The sequence below is a fragment of the Erpetoichthys calabaricus genome, chromosome 7, assembly GCF_900747795.2.
Source record: "Erpetoichthys calabaricus chromosome 7, fErpCal1.3, whole genome shotgun sequence".
Taxonomy (NCBI): Eukaryota; Metazoa; Chordata; class Cladistia; order Polypteriformes; family Polypteridae; genus Erpetoichthys; species Erpetoichthys calabaricus.
Genome location: NC_041400.2, coordinates 153,667,120 through 153,689,237, shown reverse-complemented (window position 1 = coordinate 153,689,237; position 22,118 = coordinate 153,667,120). Strand labels below are relative to the sequence as shown.

At 36.1% G+C, this 22,118-nt stretch overlaps 1 protein-coding gene across 3 annotated transcripts in view; it reads left to right on the top strand.

Annotated features, from left to right (window-relative positions):
* Positions 1-22,118, top strand: part of cnot6l (CCR4-NOT transcription complex, subunit 6-like) — a 56,977-nt gene that overhangs the window by 23,065 nt on the left and 11,794 nt on the right. The window contains exons 2-9 of one of the 3 annotated variants that reach the window (XM_028805593.2): positions 5,141-5,290; positions 8,381-8,502; positions 12,673-12,859; positions 14,463-14,548; positions 17,068-17,157; positions 17,257-17,325; positions 18,215-18,372; positions 19,920-20,074. In XM_028805593.2, coding sequence (XP_028661426.1) covers positions 8,391-8,502; positions 12,673-12,859; positions 14,463-14,548; positions 17,068-17,157; positions 17,257-17,325; positions 18,215-18,372; positions 19,920-20,074 — 857 coding nt within the window. In that variant the 5' untranslated portion in view covers positions 5,141-5,290; positions 8,381-8,390. Of the gene's footprint in view, positions 1-3,188; positions 3,232-5,140; positions 5,291-8,380; positions 8,503-12,672; positions 12,860-14,462; positions 14,549-17,067; positions 17,158-17,256; positions 17,326-18,214; positions 18,373-19,919; positions 20,075-22,118 lie in introns of all 3 variants that reach the window. The other 2 variants (XM_051929549.1, XM_028805591.2) reach the window with 2 other exon arrangements.

The window sequence follows — 22,118 nt, the reverse complement described above, 5'->3', positions numbered from 1 at the left end:
CCCCTCCTGGACCCTGTGATCATCAGAGGTGACTGTGTGCAGAGGGTGCAGACCTATAAATACCTGGGAGTGCAGCTGGATGATAAATTGGACTGGACTGCCAATACTGATGCTCTGTGTAAGAGAGGACAGAGCTGACTATACTTCCTTAGAAGGCTGGCGTCCTTCAGCATCTGCAATAAGATGCTGCAGATGTTCTATCAGATGGTTGTGGCGAGTGCCCTCTTCTACGTGGTGGTGTGCTGGGGAGGTAGCATAAAGAAGGACGCCTCATGCCAGGACAAACTGGTGAGGAAGGCAGGCTCTATTGTAGGCATTATTCTCTTGAGTACAACAGTACAGGGGGAAGTTGGTTACTTGGTACCAAAAAAAATTCCATTTCTGTCTTTCGGCAGTACTTTGGATTTGACCACACCATTATCAATTAGGCGGAGGGGTATTGTGTAAAACGTGCAAAGTTAAAGTTGCTGTGTCATTTTGTAGCACAGCTAATATATGTCAGTGTCACAGACAACGTGTATATATATCTCGATAACGAATGCATTGCAAAAAAAGGTAAATGCAAGTAAACCTGCCGTAGCTGAAAGCCTGGGTGAGTTGAAACAAACAACAAATCTAGTGAGTTTGCAAGTGTATGAGAAAATGTAGAGGAGACATAAAATCACAGATGCTGCCATATATTGCTTAGCAAAAGACATTTTGGGATGGTGAAAGTTGCCAATCCAAGAGCGTTATTCATTTCTCCTTGCTGATGATTGACTGCTGCTTTGTGACGCGTCTCCAGCAGAGTGTCCTCGTGTTTTCCATTTTGTTATTGTTTTGTTATTTTTAAATGCACACAATGTTGTCGAACCGCTCTGCACCTTCTAAGGCTTCTGGAATTGAGCCTAAGCGCCAGAAGAAGTTTAAAACACTCCAAGAGAAGGTTGATTTGCTCCGGGAACTAAAAAGGTATGCTGCAGTAGCATGCCACTATGGCGTTAATGAAAGCACCATATGCTACATAAGGAAGAACGAGGCAGCGATCTGGACTACCGTATCTGTAAGTTTCTGTGATAGTGCCAAAAAGGAATAGACCGTAAGGAATAAAAATATCGTCAGGATGGAACCTGCCTTGGCACTGTGGATCCCCAACTGCAGGAAGACGGTAACATCATCCGTAAGAAAGCACGGATATTGCACCAGCAGTTCGCTACAGGAGACAATGTAGCAACTTCCTATCACAATGTTCCTGAAACCTATAAAGAAAAGCCGGCATGAAACCCCACCAGAAGAAGACCCGTACAAAAATATGACTCTTCCTGAAGCGCCTGAAGAAGAGCCGCCACCCGAGGAATTTTAAATCTACTGAAGTTTTAAAGCTACTTCATCATCATCATCATCAATATCATTCATCATTGGTGAGTACCCATACATTTTACTGTATTTTAATTAAATGAAATTATTATGTATTTACTTATAACAAAGAAAATGACAGCGCATACCAAAGAAAACCCGCTTGCATGAATTACAGTACGTATAGCAGTAACATTGGTATTTTACATTCTAGCACCGCGGGAGACATAGCAGTACAGTACTGTACAGTAGACGAGTTTACCTTTACATTCTGTTTTTAGGTAATGTATTAATGTATTAAGCTGAGTTTGCAATGAAATTAAAGTGCTTTGGGGGCATACTGTATTTAGGGTTGAAACTATGAAAATAGGCATTTAAAAGGCATTTTTTAACCGCATCCAAAAGTCGCAGTTTTTCACAATTCGCGGGTGCTCTGGAAACGTAACCCCAGTGAATTTTGGGGGTGTACTGTAGTATTTAACAAAACAAACAAGTGATTGAACAGGATGACCTGAGCCTTGCATTAGCATAATTCTGTACTATAAAAGTGATGAATCTGAAATGAAAAGTAGCTGCTTGCAAACATAGTATTTCCTAGTAGATCATACAGGTGATTAATCATTGTTGTAGACTGTGGGGGATGCATAAGCATTTAGTGACTGTAACCACAAATGACAAATCTAACATTGTGAAAGCAGTAGAATTGAATCAGTGGACCAGATTCCAGTACTTCGGCCACATGCTTCACCTTCTAATTAGAAAGTTTATGCAAAATGTAATATCAATCCCAATATTGTTTTTTTTTTATTGCATCCATAACATTTGTAAACATTTACAGTCTTTCGTGCCATATATTAAATTAGACTATAATGTGACAGCCACATATAATTTATCACTTTAGGACTAGCACATGTTTTAAGTTGTTTAGAAAATACTGTATGTCATAGAAAGTAATTTGGTCCATCTTTGGTCCTAGGCATTCAATAATTTAAGTTTTTGTTTGTTAATTGAAACACTTTTGAGTTGATAAGTAAATGCTGGGAAATATTATCCGTGTGTGATGCCATCACTTGCTTTTAGCCTTAAAATTGCAATGCAGAATGGTAACTTTAATACTCTTAATACATGTCACAGTTTAAATCACAATCACAATATGTGTCACAATATTAATTTTTTTGATTAAGTCATCACACCCTATTTTAAATGAAATTCCTGTAAACATGAAAAACTCGTAACTTTAACACTTTTGAGGTATTTTGAGAACTACCTGTATACTTTTAAATGTAAGTATCTACATCTTAAATACAAGTAACAAGCTTTAGAATTTTAAACACAGACTTCCTGAAATGCAGGTAATGTCCTTATTTTTGGACCTAACAAGTGATGTGAATTTTTGGATGCTTCTCTTGTCAACTTGCCAACATAATTGAGTTTTCTACTACAATATGTGTGAAATCTGAGATTTTAACAGTAGGTTGTGAAATCTGTATGTTAGGTTTACCAACAGTATCCTTAGTGAATTTAAAATGACTCAGTTAGTATAAAATCTTATATGCCATCAGCTAGAAACAATGCAGAAACAGTTAAAGCTTTGAATAATAGTAAGTTGGAAGTTGTGTTTTTTCTTTTTGTTTTAACAGTTGACATGCATATTTGACTGTTGATTTAATTAAATAATTTTTACTCTTATTTAAAATCTGGTAATCATATGTTCTGAAAACTGAAATTTCATTGTAATTTTTTAATATCCAAAATTATAAGATTTAGATGACTGTTTCTCAGGTAGCTTTCACCTCTAGTTATTTTTCTTAACTCTTGTCCTTTTAACACTTGAGTTTGATTTACTTTAACAGGTATGGAAGCTGAATTTGAACTTGAATGTTCATCAAATATGCAGTGAGTTTTGTGATCATTTCCAGCTGGACTGTTGTGCACTTTGTGTATGTGAAAGCTTATTGCACTAGCTATGCAAAATATTATGCAGTATAGTGTTTTTCTACTTAGCACCCATGTGTGTTAGCAAAACATTTGCATTTCTGGCTTTTAGCAATTAAAAAGTAATACAACTACTAGCAATATTGTGGATGCTAACAGATATCCCTTGCTAGGCTGTACTTTGTTAAATATCAACATCCCTAATTACAAACCCCATTTTCAGAAAAGCTGGGATCTTTTCCAAAATGTAATAAAAAAACTGATCTGTTAATTCACTTGAACCTTTATTTAACTGACAAAGGTACAAAGAAAAGTTTTTCAATTGTTTTACTAACCAACTTGATTGTATTTTGTAAATATACACAAATTTAGAATTTGATGGATGCAATACCAATGTTTACCATTACGTAACATCACCTTTACTTTCTTTACTTTTAGTAACACTTTTCACACTTTTTAATCGTTTTGTAACTGAGGATGCTAATTGTAGTAGTTTTGCAATTGGAAATTTTGTCCATTCTTGCTTGATATAAGACTTAAGCAGCTCAACAGTCTGTGGTTGCTATTGTCCGGTTTTCCACTTCATGATGCACCATACATTTTCAATAGAAGATAGATCTGGACTGGCAGCAGGCCAATCAAGCACACACACCCTGTGTCTACAAAGCTATGTTGTTAAAACCCATGCAGAATGTAGTCTGGCATTGTCCTGCTGAAATGAGCATGGGCATCCCAGGAAGAGGTGTCTTCTTGATAGCAACAAATCTCTCTAAAATCCTAATATATGCCTCAAGAGTCAACGGTATCTTCACGTACATGCAACTCACCCAAGCCGTGGGCGCTGATGCACCCCCATACCATCACAGATGCTGGCTTTTGCACCTTTTACTGATAACAATCTGGGTGGTTGCTTTGATCTTTGGTACGGAGAACTCGGTGCCCGTTTTTTCCAAAAACAAGCTGAAATGTGGACTCACCCGACCAAACCACACGGTTACACAGTCTTTCGATCCACGTGAGATGAGCTCGGGCCCAGAGAACTCGTTGCCTGCATTTCAGCATAGAGTTGAAATATGGCTTTCTTCTTGAGTAATGCAGTTTGAAGTTGCATTTCTGGATGTACTGTAGCAAAGGACTGTGTTAAGTGACAATAGTTTTCCATGGTTGAGCCCAGGTAGCTATATTTGTCATAGTAGCATGATGATTCTTAGGCAGTGCCACCTCAGGGCTTGAAGATCACTCCCATTCAGCAGTGGTTTCTGATGTTGTCCTTTACGCACTGAGATGTCTCTGAATTCTCTGAGTCTTTTCATTATATTATGTACTGTAGATATTGAAAGACCTACATTCTCTGCAATTTTGCTTTAAGAAATGTTCTTTTTGAATTTAAAGGGGTGAGCCACGATGCATCCTTGCTTGCAAAGTCTGAGCCATTGATTTATGCTGCTTTTATACCCAATCATGATACCTCACTTGCTACCAATTAGCCCGCTTAATGTAGAATCTTCCAAACTGGTGTTACATGAATAATATGTTTATTTTAACTCTGTCCCAACTTTTATTGAGTGTGTTGAAGCCATCAAATTCTAAATTTGTGTATATTTACAAAATTCAATTAAGATGGTCAGTAAAACTACTGAAAATCTTTTCTTTGTACTTTTGTTCACGTGAATTAACATCACAGATCTCCCTTTCCTGGAAAAGGGTTTGCACATATAATACATAGGGAATACTTAGTGTCTACATTTTATAGTTTGTGATATTGTATATACAATTCATTCATTTTTTTTCACTTACTTGTTTTAGCCTACTCAATTTTTGGAAGAAAGTAGTGCAAGAAATGACAGACCTCTTTCAAAATCTGTTTTAGAAAATCTTAAAACCTTGTGTGAAGGGGTGTCCTGCTAAGACAAACTAGAGGGGCTCTGCAAGTTAAACCCTCCAGAAGCACCAGAGAAATGGAACATAAAACCATTCAGCTCAAGGATGCGCTCTCAATGGAGCACAGAAGGTAGAGCAGGTACTATAGGTGTTTTACTCTTTGGAAATGAAGAGTGTAACCTAAGGCTGGGCAAGTGTTCAGATGATCTCCTACCTGGTAGGAGACAGAATTTGGTTCCTACCTAGAAAAGGGGGCATGAAATTGACCCTTTAAGAATAAAGTTGTGAAAAATTCTCAGAAAGCCAACACTTCAAACTGGCAGATGGGACCAAATTAGGAGAGATGAAACTCTACTATTAAAGACAGAAGTTGACAGCAGCTATATTGACCTTACTTAGTGCTGCCGGGAAAGCAGGTCCTGCTAGAGGGGGTATAGGTTAATGTCTGTGTGAGCCAGAGAGAGTTGCTCCTAACCTTAAGTGATTCTAGTACTTGGAATTGTGTTTAAAGGCTAACTCTAATAAGGAAAGAATTGAATCTAGATTATAGGGGAGAGTGCTCACTGGTAGGAAGAATTGTGCATGTGTTTGTTTGTGTGTACGTGGTGGGGTATTTGGAGGGAGAAAAAGAGAAAGATGTCTGCTTAATGATGGAAAATGGGAAAACTACCCCACTTATGAGGCAGGGCATAATCCATGAAGTCAGACAAAGAGGGGAAATAGGTTTTAGTTTGTATAGGTTTATTACTGTCACATGTACACAGTACAGTGAATTCTTATTTGTGATTGTGTGATGCTTTGTGTTCTCCTCTTGATGTGCATATGTTTAACAACAGTAAATATCCCTATTCAGACATATTTTCAAGTTTTGGCATTATTCTTTGTCTTGTAAGATGCCAGAAAATTGCACTTCTTGCTAATGCTGTGCATGGCCTGGTATGTAATAACATTTATTGCATCAATTTATATGATGATTTATACAGAAGAGATAAAAGGCCTGTCATGAAGTTAATGAAACAGAGATTTCTGTTAAAATGTGTTTTAGCAATACTACCCCCATAACCTAGAAGTTTATAGCAGCTGCCCCCAGCCTTCAAGCTTATAGTTTAACTACAGTTAGATATAGCAAGATTTCTTCATTATTTGTATCACAGTAATCATGATCATTGACCCATTCAGAAAAGAAATGCAAAAACATTAAGCACTGTTTCACTCTCTGATTTTGCGTGAACCAGTGTTTGGATGGATGTCACAGAATAAAATGCCCAAGAAATCTACTGGCATTGTGTTGCCTCTGAAATAACTCCGGATGCTACTTTAAAGACAGGGTTAACATTTAATAACTATTAGAATAAAATTAATATCTGCCTCGTTAATTTAATGACAGACCTCAGATATCTTTAGATTTGTCTCTTCATTTTTCTTTCTTTAAAAAAATGTAATTATTATTGTTATATATAAATCATTAAATATGTATAAAAATAGTTTCACAAGCTTTCATCCTTACCTTTATAACTGTTTGTTATTTAAGTGTTTATATACTATACTACATTTCAGCAGCCTTTTACAGAAGCTCTGTTTTCTCTCTCCCTTTTTTTCTGCTTTTGACCTATTTTTTAACTTTTTAAAAGTTTTGATTAATGTTCAGTTAATAAAATTAGATGTCTTCCTTATTCAGGACACCATAGCTTCATATATCTGCATATGCCTAAGCTTACCTCTTAACTGCCATTGATGAATGGTACTGAATGTACTGCAAACGTCAAAAAACATCACAGTACTGCCACACCATCTCTACTGCTTCAACAGATACTCCCTGTATGTATTTTCCTCCTACCCCTTTAGCTGGTATGGTCAGTGATTACTCCAGCACCAGTATGGGCTGTCCATAACTGATGGCCAAGTTAGGAGACAGCTGTGGAGGCTACAAACAGGAAAAGCCGTGGGACCAGATAGAGTTGTTTCTAGAGTTCTTTGAGCCTTTGCTGACCCACTTTGTGGCATCTGCTGCTGTGGAAAACATTCTGTATTGTTTCAGTTCCAAAGAGGTCAGGCGCCTTTTCACCTAATGACTACAGACTAGTTGCCCTTACATCTCACATCATGATAACCTTTGAGAGGCTGATCCTGAACTACGGTATATGAGTCTTGTTGTAAAATGGGGATTTCTCCAGGGCCATCCAAACATCCCCGTCTCCTTTTTCTTCACTTTGTACATCTCCGACTATAAATATAACACCAGGTCAAGTAACTTGCAGAAATTCTCAAATGATTCTGCATTAGTGGGATGTATTGATAAAGAGGGTTGAGAGTACAGGAGTCAAGTGAAGAACTTTCTTTTCTTGGTGCCAAAATAATTGTCTGTGACTCAACATCATCAAAACCAAGGAACTGGTTATTCACTTTTGCCACCCCAAAGAGCCTCTATGCCAGGTTACTACTGTGGAGGTGGTGCATTGTTGCAAATGCTTTGGTGCCTGGTCTCGTAACACAGATTACCTATATAAGAAAGGGCAGAGCAAACTTTTTAAAGGAGACTACACTCCTTTAATGGGGGTAATGACATCCTTTATATATTCTATAACTCTGAAACCAATGCGATTTATTTATTTTTTTATGCCATGGTATGCTGGGCCGGAAACATCACTTGAGGAAAGGCCCACCAATTCAACAAGCTAATTAAGAAGGTAGGCTCGGTTATGGGAAATATTTTCAGCCCCCCGAAGGCAGCAGTGAAGGAGAGAATGAATACAAAAGTGATGGCCATTATCAGTAATGCTACACATCCCCTCTCTAACACACTGTCATTAAGTACTTTTAGCTGATGAATTATTCAGCAGAAATGCGTCAAGAAGCGTTACTGGGATTTCTTCATACCTACAGCAGCACTTTATAATGCCATACTGTGACTGTTCTGTTATGTTTAGCCAAGTCGGATGTTTTTTCTTCTTTTTTGTGTGTTTGAGGGGAGTTACCGTTGTTTGTTATAATATTTCTCCATTTTGAGCTTCTCTAAAAGCTAATTGTCCCATTGGTACAAATAAAGTACCATCTGTTTTTACAAGTCTTTCTAATTTGAAAGTACACTATCAATAATCCTTTTAAATGAGATTTCCAAAGAAAGATTTTTATTGTTTTTACTGTAGTACTCAAATATATACCTGGTGATAAAGAACCCTTTTAAAAACAAATAATTGATTGATTCATGTATGTATTAATTATTTTTTAGGCTAATAGGGATGCCAAAGGAAAAATATGATCCCCCAGATCCTAGAAGATTATATACCATCATGTCAGCAGAAGAGGCAGCTAATGGAAAGAAGTCACATTGGGCAGAATTGGAAATCTCCGGTCAGTATAGCCCATTACACTTTAGAAATTCGTAGCATTTATAATTATTTTTATAATGAAGTCTTTTATTCTAATTAATTGTTTGATTGCTCATATGCATTATTGTATGTATTTATGTAACAGAGAATGTATTTTGCAAAACCATTTTTAAATACAGTATTTGCTTAAAGGAAAGCATTTTAGGCAGATACTCAGATCAGCTGTTATCTGAAGAATTCTTCTTTTTCACATTGACTTTAAAGGCCAAATCAATTAATTTTTCTTCCAAAAAATTAAGAATTTGTAGCAACTAGGGGGCATCTTGGAACACGAAACACAAGACAAATACACAGACACAGGTCTCAAGGATGAAAAGGCATAGTTTATACCTTTTTAAGAGGCTTTTCAACCACCATTGTCGTCTTCTCCTTTCCTCCTCTAATAATCCCCAGACAAGCATTGTCATCTTCGTCCTCTCCTGATGCTCAACCCACCTAGTTGAGGTAAAGAGGCTCTTTTATGGAGGACCTTGGGAGTATGTCTAGTGCCACAACATTGCACACGTGAAGCACTTCAAGGTCAGGCAGAGCCCAAACAAAATAGGGATGTCCTGTCTTTGCAGCTTACCATGGCATCACCCAAGGAATCCAGCATTGCAGTGAACATTCGGGGGTCCCACCAGAGTGATGCTACTACCTGGTGTATGAGGGGGACATACAGACCTGAGAGGGTGTTGCTCTCTGTCCTACCAATAAGTCATCCCAGCCGGGAAAGGAATGTCAGCTACTGTGGTCAGGACACCTGTACACTAACGTTCCTCATCCATTATGAGGGCCTCCCGGTCAGGTACCTGGTAATCCGTCACAGCCAGAATGCTAGCCCATCTCTGCCTTCCATCATAGATTTAAACACTAAATGTTGTTTTTTTATTTTGTAAATAATAAGATATTCTTAATCTACTTGCAGTTTTAATAGACCTCATTTGACACTGTGCTACATGAAAATTTTGTACTACTTATTTACTGTTTATTTTATTAAAAAAAGACACCGCAACATTAACCAGGACTGTGGTTGAGGATGCTGTACTGTCCATTTATTTTATTAATTGGAAGTGAGAGACTAGAATTTGTTTTAATCAGACAGTCATTGATTTAAGATTATCTCATTTATATGAATGCTCTGTTTTATTTTACAGTTGTGTGGCAACGCATGAAAGAAAATTCAGATCCAGTTAACACTTAGGTTTAACTAATTTTCATGTGTGAAATCTCCATGATGCAACAGTGGTAAAGTCACAAGTCCTGGGTTTAAATCCCAGCTTGGTCACTGTCCGTGTTCCCAATGTCTGTGAGGGATTTTCTCTGGGTTCTTAGTTTTTCCTCACATGTCCCAAAGTCAGCATTAGGTGGGTTAGGTTAATTACTGACTTTAAATTCACCTATAGTGAGTGAGCAAGCGAGTGAGTGGGCAGATGTAGTTGTGTGCATTGAACTATTGCCCAGTCCAAGGCTGGTTCCAGCTTTGCCCCAAGTACTGCCAGGTGTTAAACCAGCACAATCAGAAGCTGCAACCATAGATGGAATACACTGACTGATATAAAACTGTTTATTTCCAACAGAAAATACATATTTTATTTTTCGTTAATTTTCCACATAAATTGTGTAAATTTTAAGTCTTTAAGATCTGAAGACCACAATCAATGTAGGTAATTAGTGCCTTTAAATTGCAGCTGAAACTCTTTCACCTCCTTTCATCCTTTTTATGTTATTTTTCAATTCCTTAACTAGCTTTCATTGGGACTCAATTTCAAAGAAATTCAATATATATTAGTGTAGATACCCACTTTCTAAAAAAAATAAATTTTTTTTTTTTTTTTTTTTTTTTTTACAATAATTATTCTTTTGGGTATATCAGGTCATTTGGTAAGAAGTCTTAATAAACTTCCAGGGAAATACCAGCATAATTAAAGCCAAATTGCATGTTAATGGAAACACATGTTAGAAAGAACTATTAAAACCCACTTATTAAAAAAAAACAAAAAAAAAAACATTAAGAACAGAAACATTTTGTATTTATGAAAAAATGTAACAGACACTGACATCAGTATTCAATACAATTTTTAAAAATAACTGTTAAAAAGCTTATTTTGGAAGAAACACATATGTATGCATTTTACTCAGAAACATGTCAATATTAGTAATATAAAGCAGTTTATTTACCTTTTTCCTTTTATTTCTATCTTTTTATTTCTTAATATTGTTTACATTCTTGTTAATTTTAAATGGGTCCCTGGATTTTGTTTTTTTTTTTTTACACTATATGTAATTATTTTAAAGGTTCAGATACTGGTGGAATTGTGTGTTGTTTCCTGTTAAAAGTTTCTAACATGTTTCCCTTTTGAAATTATATGAAAAGTGCAGGCTGGTAAGATCTATTATAACATTTCTAACCTTATTTATTTAGATAAATACATCTACATGTGAGTTTTAATTGTGTAAAGCTTGATGAGTTAGACACTATTAAGACAGTTGTCAAGTTTATACCTGCACCTGAAACATAAAATAAGCTGTAACTTTTGGTTCATACATTTGTTTTAATACATTATGTTGCTCTTTAAGACGACTGTGCTGATATCTGTGATTTTATTGATGTATCCCTATATGTACAGGATGGGTTGACTATTAGTGTGTGCTTAATCCTTCATTGGTTAGGCCTTATCATGCAAATATAAAATGCTATTTTATCTGCACTTTTTATTGAGATATGTTTCCATTAGCCATTTAAAATTTAGAACTTTAAATTGATGTAGTAGTATTTAAAACAGTAAAACCTTGATTATCCGTCACTGAATTAACTATCAGGGCCAAAAAAAAAAAGTGTGCATACCAGCGCCTACTGATTACTGTACTACTACTGCCATGTGGTACGCTGCGAGCTGTGCACATTGGAACAACTCTCAGTTGTGCTAGTGCGTAGTGTTCTTCCCCGGCGCCACGTCACGGTACATTTTGAAATCAGTGTCAGTTATGTACTGTCAGTTTTAATAGCATATCACAGCTTTTCTCTTTTGTTATAATTAATCTACTATACATTGTTATGGCCGATAAACGTAAGCATGTGGTGTTTTAATTGCCACAAAAAACTGAAATTAATAGTTTACAAAATGACAAAAATGCTGCAAGTACTGCTTCAATTTATGGAGTAGGAAGAAAAACAGTTAACGATATTAAAGCATGATACCGACAAGATTGAAAAACATATTGAAAATGGAAACCACTGTCAGTAATGTTATTCTCTATTAATATTAATGTTCTCCTGTATTGTAATTTCCTTTTTAAATTCTGTTTTATTATGTTTTGTTAATATGTTGTGACATGCAGTTGGCTTGTGATGTGCTGTTGGGGAGCAGAAATGTGTAATGAATGCAGTAAGTGATGGGACTGGGTGAAGGGCTTCTGTTGTGTAAGGGGCTGACACACCTCTTAGGAGAAGAGTGACAGGAGAAGTTAGGAGAAAAAGGAAGGTGCTGCGGAAGGAAGTTTTGAGTAGAGAGTTAGGAGGCAATAAGCAGGAGTGTTTGCTGTGTAGAGAAAAAAGGAATGTGAGTGGCAGGAGATAAACTGATTGGTGGGGAAAACATTCTTTTGTTGTTTTGGAGGTGTGCTCTGTAACCCAGATAACGGAGTAAAGATATTGCACCATTTGTTACAGAACAAGGACTCCAAGTAAAACATAGAAAACTAGTTCATCTGAGTTATGTTTCCTTATTAAGCTGGTCATTACAATATTATATGGATTAATTCATTTTGTTAATACTATATTTTGTTTTGTAAATAAATACGACTATTCGATAATCTTCAGTATATCATTTTTAAAGTAGCTGTTCTGTTATCCGTCTTTTCTGTTATCTGTCACAGCATTGGTCCCGACCCCTGACGGATAATCGAGGTTTACTGTATAGCATTTCTTTTCTAAAATATGATTTAGAGGAAAAAAAAAACAATTATGTATTGCCTTTCTATAGCGAACATCAAAGTAATGTGCTTTGTAAAGCATAGAACATACCTAAAGAATTTGATGTTGAAGACGGAATATAAGTCTGTACAAAGTATTTACATATACAAACGTAATGCTGTTGAACACCTCTCACTAATCCAAATACTAATGCATATGTAACTTTAATCTTAACAGGTCGGGTTAGAAGCTTGAGCATGTCATTATGGACGCTGACACATTTAACTGCACTACATCTTAATGATAACAACCTTACTCGCATTCCAGCGGACATTGCCAAGCTACAAAACTTGGTTTACCTGAATTTGTCGTCCAATAAATTACGCAGTTTGCCAGCAGAGCTTGGAAACATGGTCTCACTCAGGTATGTGGCATGAGAGAAAAGGGAAGGTAACTTTTATCTTGTTTGATTCCCTTTTTAAAATACTAGACTATGAATGCTGTACAAGTGATTTTCTTTGGCTGAGTCTACCATTGTTATTTTTGTTTTAAAAGTACCATCATTTTCATCATAATTTTCTTTTCTCTTTTCTTGGTAACTGTCAAAGTAGACCAGGCCTTCCTGTTGTGAGCAAATTTCTGCAGACTTTCTTGGGGTATACCTTAGATGCTTGTAGTGCTGTCGAAAGATACAATGCCTTCTGTGTATCCTGAACCTGGCTAGTGGCTGTGTCTTGTACCACAATCACGACTCCTTTCACTTGTTAACAAGACCCTGAAGTACCTGGGAGAGCTGCTTACCACTTACCTACAGAGAACATGATGCTATTTTTCAGAATTAGCACCTTCAGAATTCCAAACCTTAACTGTGACTTGATGTTATGTTCAAGAAAAACATACGAATTGAAAGCTTACACTTTGAAAGGTCTTGACTTAATACCTTGTTTGTAAACACAACTCTTGCAGTGCAAATAAAGGGACTTAATGGAATGCTACATCAGTCCTAGAACCCCTTACTCGTGTGGCATTTGAGAGAAGATGCCGCAAGGTACATTGCAACAATGTACTTCTATGTAGGACTGTCAAAATCCACTCAGGTATCTATGCGTTGACAAAAAGTTGGTCCACTGTTCCACAGCCATCACAAATTCCACTCCTGTTGAAGTTTAGCTGAGTACTGGATGGAGATTTTTTCCAATATCCCACATAGTGTTTCCTAGAGAGGCTGAGAAGTAGGATCGCTAAGTAACTGGAACATACTCTAATGACCACAGTTTAAAATTATGAACCATAATTCAAAATTGACAGAATGGCTCATCCAAGCAAACAACAGTTAAAAGTTTACCATACTTAATCAAGAATTGTTCCCTGTCAGAAAGGTAAAATTCCATACCCCAAGAACCAGTTTCCATTGCAAAGGTCTAATATGTAAGTGCTTGTCCTACTCTTGCCTGTTACCCAACTGGCATTGTACCAGGCCCTCACCTTTCATCTTATGGGCGATGATCATTGTAGCAGCTCCATGCAGCTTTTTCAGACTGAGTCTAACTGAGCTTACTGGCAAACACTACACCTAAGCCAAACTCCAGGGGTAGGCCCTGGTATTCCTGTTCTGAGTAAGGGGCTCTTAGATATAATTATAACATTCATGAGGGTTAAATTATTGATTGTCCTTAGTCTTGTGAAAACCTTAGATCAGTTTGCTGTGGCTATGTTTGCAAATTTACTGTTGATTTTATTCCAAAATGTAGTTTTGCCTAGTTGCCTTTTCCTTTAGGAATATGATATAGTTTTTATGATATATTACGCACTTTATTTGAAGGTTTCATTACAATGTTTTTATTATTCTTTGTCTTCATTTCATTTGCTTTCTAATGCTAGTGCATGCAAAAATTCTTAGTAAGATGTGCAATATGGAGTAGCTCTTACACAGGATTAACATGAATAAAAAAACTATTATTGAATATAAAAAAGATTTTGGGATTATCCACTCACTAACTGCATTATAATTTTTGTTTCATTTGCAGGGAATTGCATTTAAATAACAATCTTTTACGGGTTTTGCCTTATGAACTTGGACGGCTATTCCAGTTGCAAACCTTGGGTTTAAAAGGTAAAAGGTTTGAATTGTTCTATTCCTTGCATGTCCTTTATTAATATATTGATATAATTGATGCTATTAGTGTCTTGTTTAAAAAATTCCACCTGTCGACACAAACATTTTGGTTGGTTCAAACTTATTTAATGTGAAAAGCTTTTGAAAAAGAAATAAAATATAAAGTGAACAGCTTTATGCATATACAGTAATGCTGTCACTGTTTATAAAATCTTTTTTTATTTCCTATGTCAAATGATATTGTACATTCTGAAAGCTATGTGCAGTGCATGGCAGAACTAAATTCTTCCTGTTTAACAAAATTAGGTCTCAAGTTCACAAAATAATAGTAGCCACTACATTATTCTGAGTACAAATCAAAGGGATTTCAATCAGCAAGAGGGATCTAAGAAATACCTGACTATACAGTAAAATAGAGGGGAGTATAGCCAGCTTCCGCTAATCTTCTGTCTAAGGATTCATTTTTGTGTATAAACATTTTGAGGATTGCTGAGAACTCGTGTAAGTGACATCAGACTCGAAGCACAAACTGAGTACAAGATTACAAAGATATGTATGTTAGGTTTATTGGCTAGTCAAAACTAGGCCAGTACGAGTGGGTACGTATGCATTAATGTTTAGGGCTGTAATTCTCCTCCTCAATCCTGTACAGCATTTTTCACATATCATTACTTTAAGTTTCAATATTCACATTTTGTTGTGCGAGCACATCTATGCTATACTTAAGAACATATAAATTTTTTATAGAAATGGTAAAATGTTAATAAAAAATAGAGATAGAAACCCCTTTAACTTGCAAATTAGAGATTCATTTTAGTTGATTTTTTTTTCAAATGTAAAAACAAAAAAAAGTCATCACAATAGAGACAACCTCTCTTAATTGTACATTTCCATTTTGTATCACGTTTTACTTTGGTTTATTTTAATTTATTGTCTTGTTACTGGTTTGTTTGATGTTAGGTGTATTTATTAAAGAACAGTTACTGCTTTTTGATTAACCTATATATGACAAATAAGCCTAAACCTAAACCTAAATATATTACATGACTGTTTAGTACAGTGCTAATTTAGAGTGACAGCAGATCTGCAGTTAAGTCATGATTTACTATATCGAGGTGTGAATATACTATAAAAGGTTACCACTCACTTTGATGCTGCATTTTAAAGGTACAGACACCCTATAGAACCTTTGATTGTTTCTTTTGTAGTTCCTTCCACAGGCACTGACTTGTCATTAACATTAAGAAGACAAAATTTTAGGCTACAACATAACTAATAATACGGTAATAAGAATAATAATCTCAGACTGGTATAGCATAGGAGACAGAAATGTGTAAAATAAAATGATTAACAGGCAACAGGATTGCAACTCTGGGCTTTGACTGTACTGCTAAACGCTGATTTAATTGAAAGTATAAACATCTCGCAGATGGACTTACATTAAAACTCTACAAATATTTCCCTCAGTTGTTGACCACCATCTATGACTTGATTGATAACACTTCACATTCACTACTGGCACACAAAAAAAATTCTAAATTGTCAGTCTCTTGCTAGAAAAAAATTGAGATCATGCATCGATTGGATAGTAATGTTGTATTGTTTACATATGTATGTTGGTAAGGATATAGTAAACAGTTGTCATGGGTAAATTTTTGTGTTCGTCATACTTCGATTTCTTTGAATAGACTTGTCAGTTTATTTAGGAGACATAAATTTATATGTTTATGGTATATGAGGCTGCATGGTAAGATTATGATTGTGCTGTCACCATCTCACCATAAGTTATCTGTTATACTGGTGGGTTAAATAGAGTGGTACCAGTTTGATAAATTCTTAATCATTTTAGAGAGATGTTAGATGCAAAAAAAACGCCTCTCAATACAGCCAAGTTGTTGTGTGTTTTCTGAAATGTTGTGTCTCGAGTGTGTATTTTTCTTGGGTGAGTCTTGTAGACAGATGTTGTCACAAGTAATCAAATGCCCCTTTGATATACTGAAATTCCCAAATTACTCTTTTGCATCAAATACTTCCACATCTTGCTCTCCCCAGTCCTAGCTCCTCTCTCATGACGACAGGTTTTTATATTCAGGTTGTCAGTGACGATTCCACTCAAAACATATCTGAAGTTGGAAGTTAGCATATAGCTTGTGCTTATTCTTGTCTATTAGATTGCATCTGTCTGATTCATGTTGCAGTTTTATTATTGATATCGGTAAATATTCAAATCAGATTTGAATTGCTTGCAAAATTAAGTTGAACAGTCAAAAATAAAAACCATATAAGCCAAAAATTAGGACTAAGTCACTTTTAACTGCAGTTTGAATGTAACCTTTGTTTGTAGCAATATATGCACACAGATGCAGTCAGTATGAACTTTTCATCTGATTTTTACAATTGCAGCTTTTCTCTAGAGCTATTCTGTGATGGGGGGGGGGGGGGGGGGGGCGCAGGGACAACTATGGCACATACAGTTGCATTGTATTTATAACTCTGTGTTTTACTCATTTTTATAGGCAATCCTTTGTCACAGGATATTCTCAGCCTCTACCAGGAACCTGATGGAACCAGAAAGCTGCTGAATTACATGCTTGACAATCTTGCAGGTACGTAGTTAATAATACAAATAAAACTTATTGTATAATAGCCGGTATGTATAAAAACCAAGCATATTATTTATTTATTATTTATTTTATTTGTTGTAGTCCATCCAGAGCAACTTCCTCAAAGGCCGTGGATCACACTAAAAGAACGTGACCAAATGATCCCAACAGGTAAATTGCTTCTTTCAAAATTTCAAACAAATAGGATTTTCTTAATTAAAATTGAATGCTAAACTCATATTAAAGTAATACTTGTACTTTTTAGTGATTAAGAGCAGTATCCATAATTATGTTGTTTATACTGGAGCATTTTCTGCTCTTGATGACACAAAACCACAGCACAAAGTGCCATGGTGACATCTATCATAAAAACAACATTTTATAACATTTTAATGCACCATCATCAATTGCTTTTCACTGTTTCATATTGTTTAGTTGAATTTATTCAATAGGTTCCCCAAGAAAAGTTCCAAGAACTACTTGGAAGTCCTGTGGCAAGCATGTGACAGTTCAATACTGGGTTGGACGTAAACATGAATCTGGTTCTGATGCTAGTGATCTTAGATCTAAAGTAGGCAAGAAAGAGATACCTTTGGCACGGAAAGTTCTATATTTAGACAACTTTAAAAAAAGAAAGTCTGTTGTTGCTGTGGATGATATGCATGGTGTTAAAGAATGCAAGCTTTACTTTATCTACAAAAGAGAAAATTAAATTTGTGACAACCTGAAGTGCAAAGGTGGTCACATGCGTGTGAAGATGTAAATAATGTTTCACTGTTGGATGGAAAATGAAACAAGGGGGAGTTTGCCATTATATTTTTATATTTATATCATCAGTGTGTGCAGCAGTGAAGCTCGTCCAGGATCCTTTTTAGGAGACTACTGAGCACAAAAATGCGTGCCTCAATGGTGGACATCTGATTTGTGGAATTGATCGCACTCAGTCAACTTTTTGTTTAAATGGAAAGCTCACTTCCTTCTATAAATTTGCAGATTTCACAAGGAATTCTTTACATTATCAGAATATGTGCAATAACTTAGATTCTCTTTTTTCTTGCAGCCTTGTTCACAGTTATGTGCTATAATGTACTTTGTGATAAATATGCTACAAGGCAGCTCTATGGTTACTGCCCATCCTGGGCTTTAAACTGGGAATATAGGAAGAAGGGAATTATGGAGGAGATTGTAAACTGTGATGCTGACATTATTAGTCTTCAGGTAAGGACACTTTTTAACACTGTGTAACTTTGCATGATGAAATAGATAAATATTAGGAACAGAAGGGAAAGTTTACACTTTACCATCTAAGTCTGGCATGACTGAAGATATTTTTCAACAGCACATCTAAGCTGAGCTGTATGTTGCTCCAGCTCTGCCACTTAGCTTGATTAACACTAGACTGGGAAAAGGCTAAGTATTAAAATTTGAGTTTTGCTAATGAACTATAGAACATTTTTAAGTTTGTCATATATGATGTAATTATTTGCCACAATGTGTTCATTTTCCATTCTTTCTTATGTGTATAAATTTAGTTATGGTCGTACAGGGAGCAAATGGAGATTTTTTTATATTCCTTGTACTGCATGATTTTGATCTCCCAATTGCACTCCCGGTGGCTGATGTAACTTGATTCTCAAAAGAAACACAGTTGGCTTCTACCATTATCACTCTTCCTAATTTCCAATCGTACATGCTGCATTTGATTAATATGCAATGCCACAGAGAGCGCAGCTTCGGCAGTGACTGACAAATGAAAGTGTTCTAGTCAGGCTGCACATGCTCTTTTTTTATTAAAAAATATTAGTTATCATGCTGCATTCTTCAGAATATAAAAGGGTGATTGAATTAACTACAGATAATTTATCACCAATTAATTTATCTTTAGCCCACTTTTGTCACCACCAAAATTATTCATACCTTCTGCTTCACCACCTGCACACAGTATTCCCAGAAACACAGAAAAATGAAAAAGCCATCTAACACTCAGAACTGTTCCTAGGATGCATCTGTCTGAGAAGTGTAGATACAGTTTACTCCTATAGTGGAAAATGGCCAAAGTCTTTTTTCTGAAGTGATTAGGATTTATTTACTTTTGCTTTAACTGTCACAATTTAGGTATTCATTTAATAGGTCAGATAAAATTATTTACAAAAGCAAAAATAGAACCAGTTTAAAACCTTTTATGGTATGGCTGTGTCACTACCAATCTTAAGGTTTTATCTGTGTAGCTTCTTAGGCATGTCACAAATCCTGTACAGATGTGGTTTATGCCTAAATGTCATTTAATGGCACATTACCAGTCTATAAACATTCTCTTTCATTTCTTACATGCAGCTACCTTTTATATAAATTCATTAAACTGTTTTATTTCTTGGGGTGATGCTGGAGTGTTTGCAAGTTACTTCCTTGATTTTGTGTTGCAAGGAAATAATTTTCTAACTGAATGATTTATTGTTGTTCTAACAAATATCTAACCCGAGATATTTAATGGGTAATTTACACAATGGCTTTTTCTAAAAAGATACCATACAAGTTAACCATTTATTATTACTTTTTAAGATATAGGTAAATTGATTTTTTGTTTATTTTTATTAGTTTTTAATCGAATACTAGGAGTAGCTTATGATTGATCTGCTTAATGAGACAAGCATTAAATCATAATGCTTTGTGTATGTGTAATAGTTGTCATCAGAATTTTTATAAGTATGTTAAGAGCATAAAGGAAGGCACAGATTTGAATTGTCTCTATATGCTAATTGTTATAGGAAGTTGAGACAGAGCAATATTTCACCCTTTTTCTGCCAGCACTAAAGGAGCGTGGGTATGATGGCTTCTTTTGTCCAAAGTCTCGTGCCAAATTAGTATCTGAACAAGAAAGGAAACATGTAGATGGATGTGCAATATTCTTCAAAACAGAAAAGTAAGTGATTAAGATGAAAAACCCATTTTCACTAAACTTTTATAACCTTTATATGTATTACTAATAATTAAGTATATTGATGTTCAGGTAAATAACAGTAATCAGTTAAAAAAAAAAACATTTGGACTGTGGAATGACATATTTAATGATATTTTTTAATGAAGGAACAGTCAAGGAGGAGATAAAGTATATTAAACAAGTAAAGATGAAATAAAACATATAGAAAATAATTCATATTTTTCTGAAGTTCTTTTTCAGATGTGTCTAATGTTCTTTTAGAAAGATCTTTTGCTTTTGGCAAACGTTCATGGTAATCTCAAAGAAAATTAGTTGTTTTGCTAATAACAGTAATAGCCATTCTCAAAACTACTTAATCCAATTCAGGGGAGCAGGCAGCAAGAGCTATCCTGACATCATAGGCACAATGCAGGAAAAAGGCATGGACAGGATCCATATTACTAACTGAGAATGCTAAACCGGATGGACGCAGGGACATCCGGCCATGGGCCGTGGCCACAAAAGACGTACTGCGCAGGCGCCCCACAAACCCCCCCCCCCCCCCCAAGCAACGGAAACCGGCCGGATGGAATGCAACGTAAACGCACGAAGCCATTGCACACGAAACGGGACACACACAAAGAAGAGGATTAAGACCCACGACACCCAAAGCCCCCCTCCAGTAACTGAAATAAGAAATGAGGCCACGCGCCCCTAGGACACCAAAAACAAAGGAGTCACACGCAGGCACACATAGCACACGAAACGGTTTGCACACAAAAAGGACGATTCAGCCCCACGACACACAAACACCCCCTCCACTAACAGAAATAAAAACTCAGGCAACAAGCCCCCAGCACACAAAAAAAAAAAAACAAGCCGCGAGCGCCACACAAAGCCCATTGGACACGAAACGGGACAGACTACGGACATAGCACGCGAAACGTACACAAAAAGGACGATTCAGACCCACAACCACACTAACGATTGCGCCAGTTAGCTGACAGCGCGTTCAATAATAAGTCCACTTTTCATGAAAATTCATTGGGATTAATGAATGTCATTTGCAATCATTGTCATTCACTTAACTTCTATGAAGAAACAAATGGCAATACAAGTAATGAATTTACACGTTGTTGTCAAAAAAGTAAAATTACACTGCCTCCTTTACATTCATATCCTGCATATCTACAGAAGCTTCTAACTAACGAAGTACCTGAAAGTAAAAACTTTATGAACTGCATTACATCCTACAATAGTTCATTTGATTTTGCATCTACCGGAGTAAATATCAGGTCACCAAAAGGCAATGACCCATACTGCTTTCGCGTATGTGGACAAATATTACATCGCATTGGAACAGTGCACCCTGAAACAAATCAAGAACGCAAATATGCACAAATCACGTCGGCACCTACAAAGCGCTTCTGAAACCGCGGAAGAAAAAATGTCTCGGCTCCAAAAACACATGTCACTCCTTATTCCAAATACCGGTCCCAATCACAGAAACATCGGTATCCACTATGACAATGCACAGTAACAATGCACGTGACATCCGTCTTGCCACACTATTAATTATAGATGAATGTACAATGGCATCCAGTCACTTACTCAACACCATTGATAAACTTCTACAAACGTTGATGAATAATAATATTCCCTTTGCGGGAAAGGTACTTTTATTAGGAGGAGATTTTAGACAGTGCTTAACTATTACTCCACTTACAATGCGCTCAGCTATTGTTCAGTCCACCTTAAAATACGCGGACAATTGGCATTGCGTTGATGAATAATAATATTCCCTTTGGAGGAAAGGTACTTTTATTAGGAGTAGATTTTAGACAGTGCTTACCTATTGCTCCACATGCCATGCGCTCAGCTATTATTCAGTCCACCTTAAAATACGCGACAACGTCATATAAACAACACGAGACCGAACTACAATACATATACAGGCGCGAGACCTGATTGGTGATAATACGAAGAAACGAACAGTCCGCATATTAACAGTGAGTTCGATCCTACTTATTACTTATCCATATTCCTA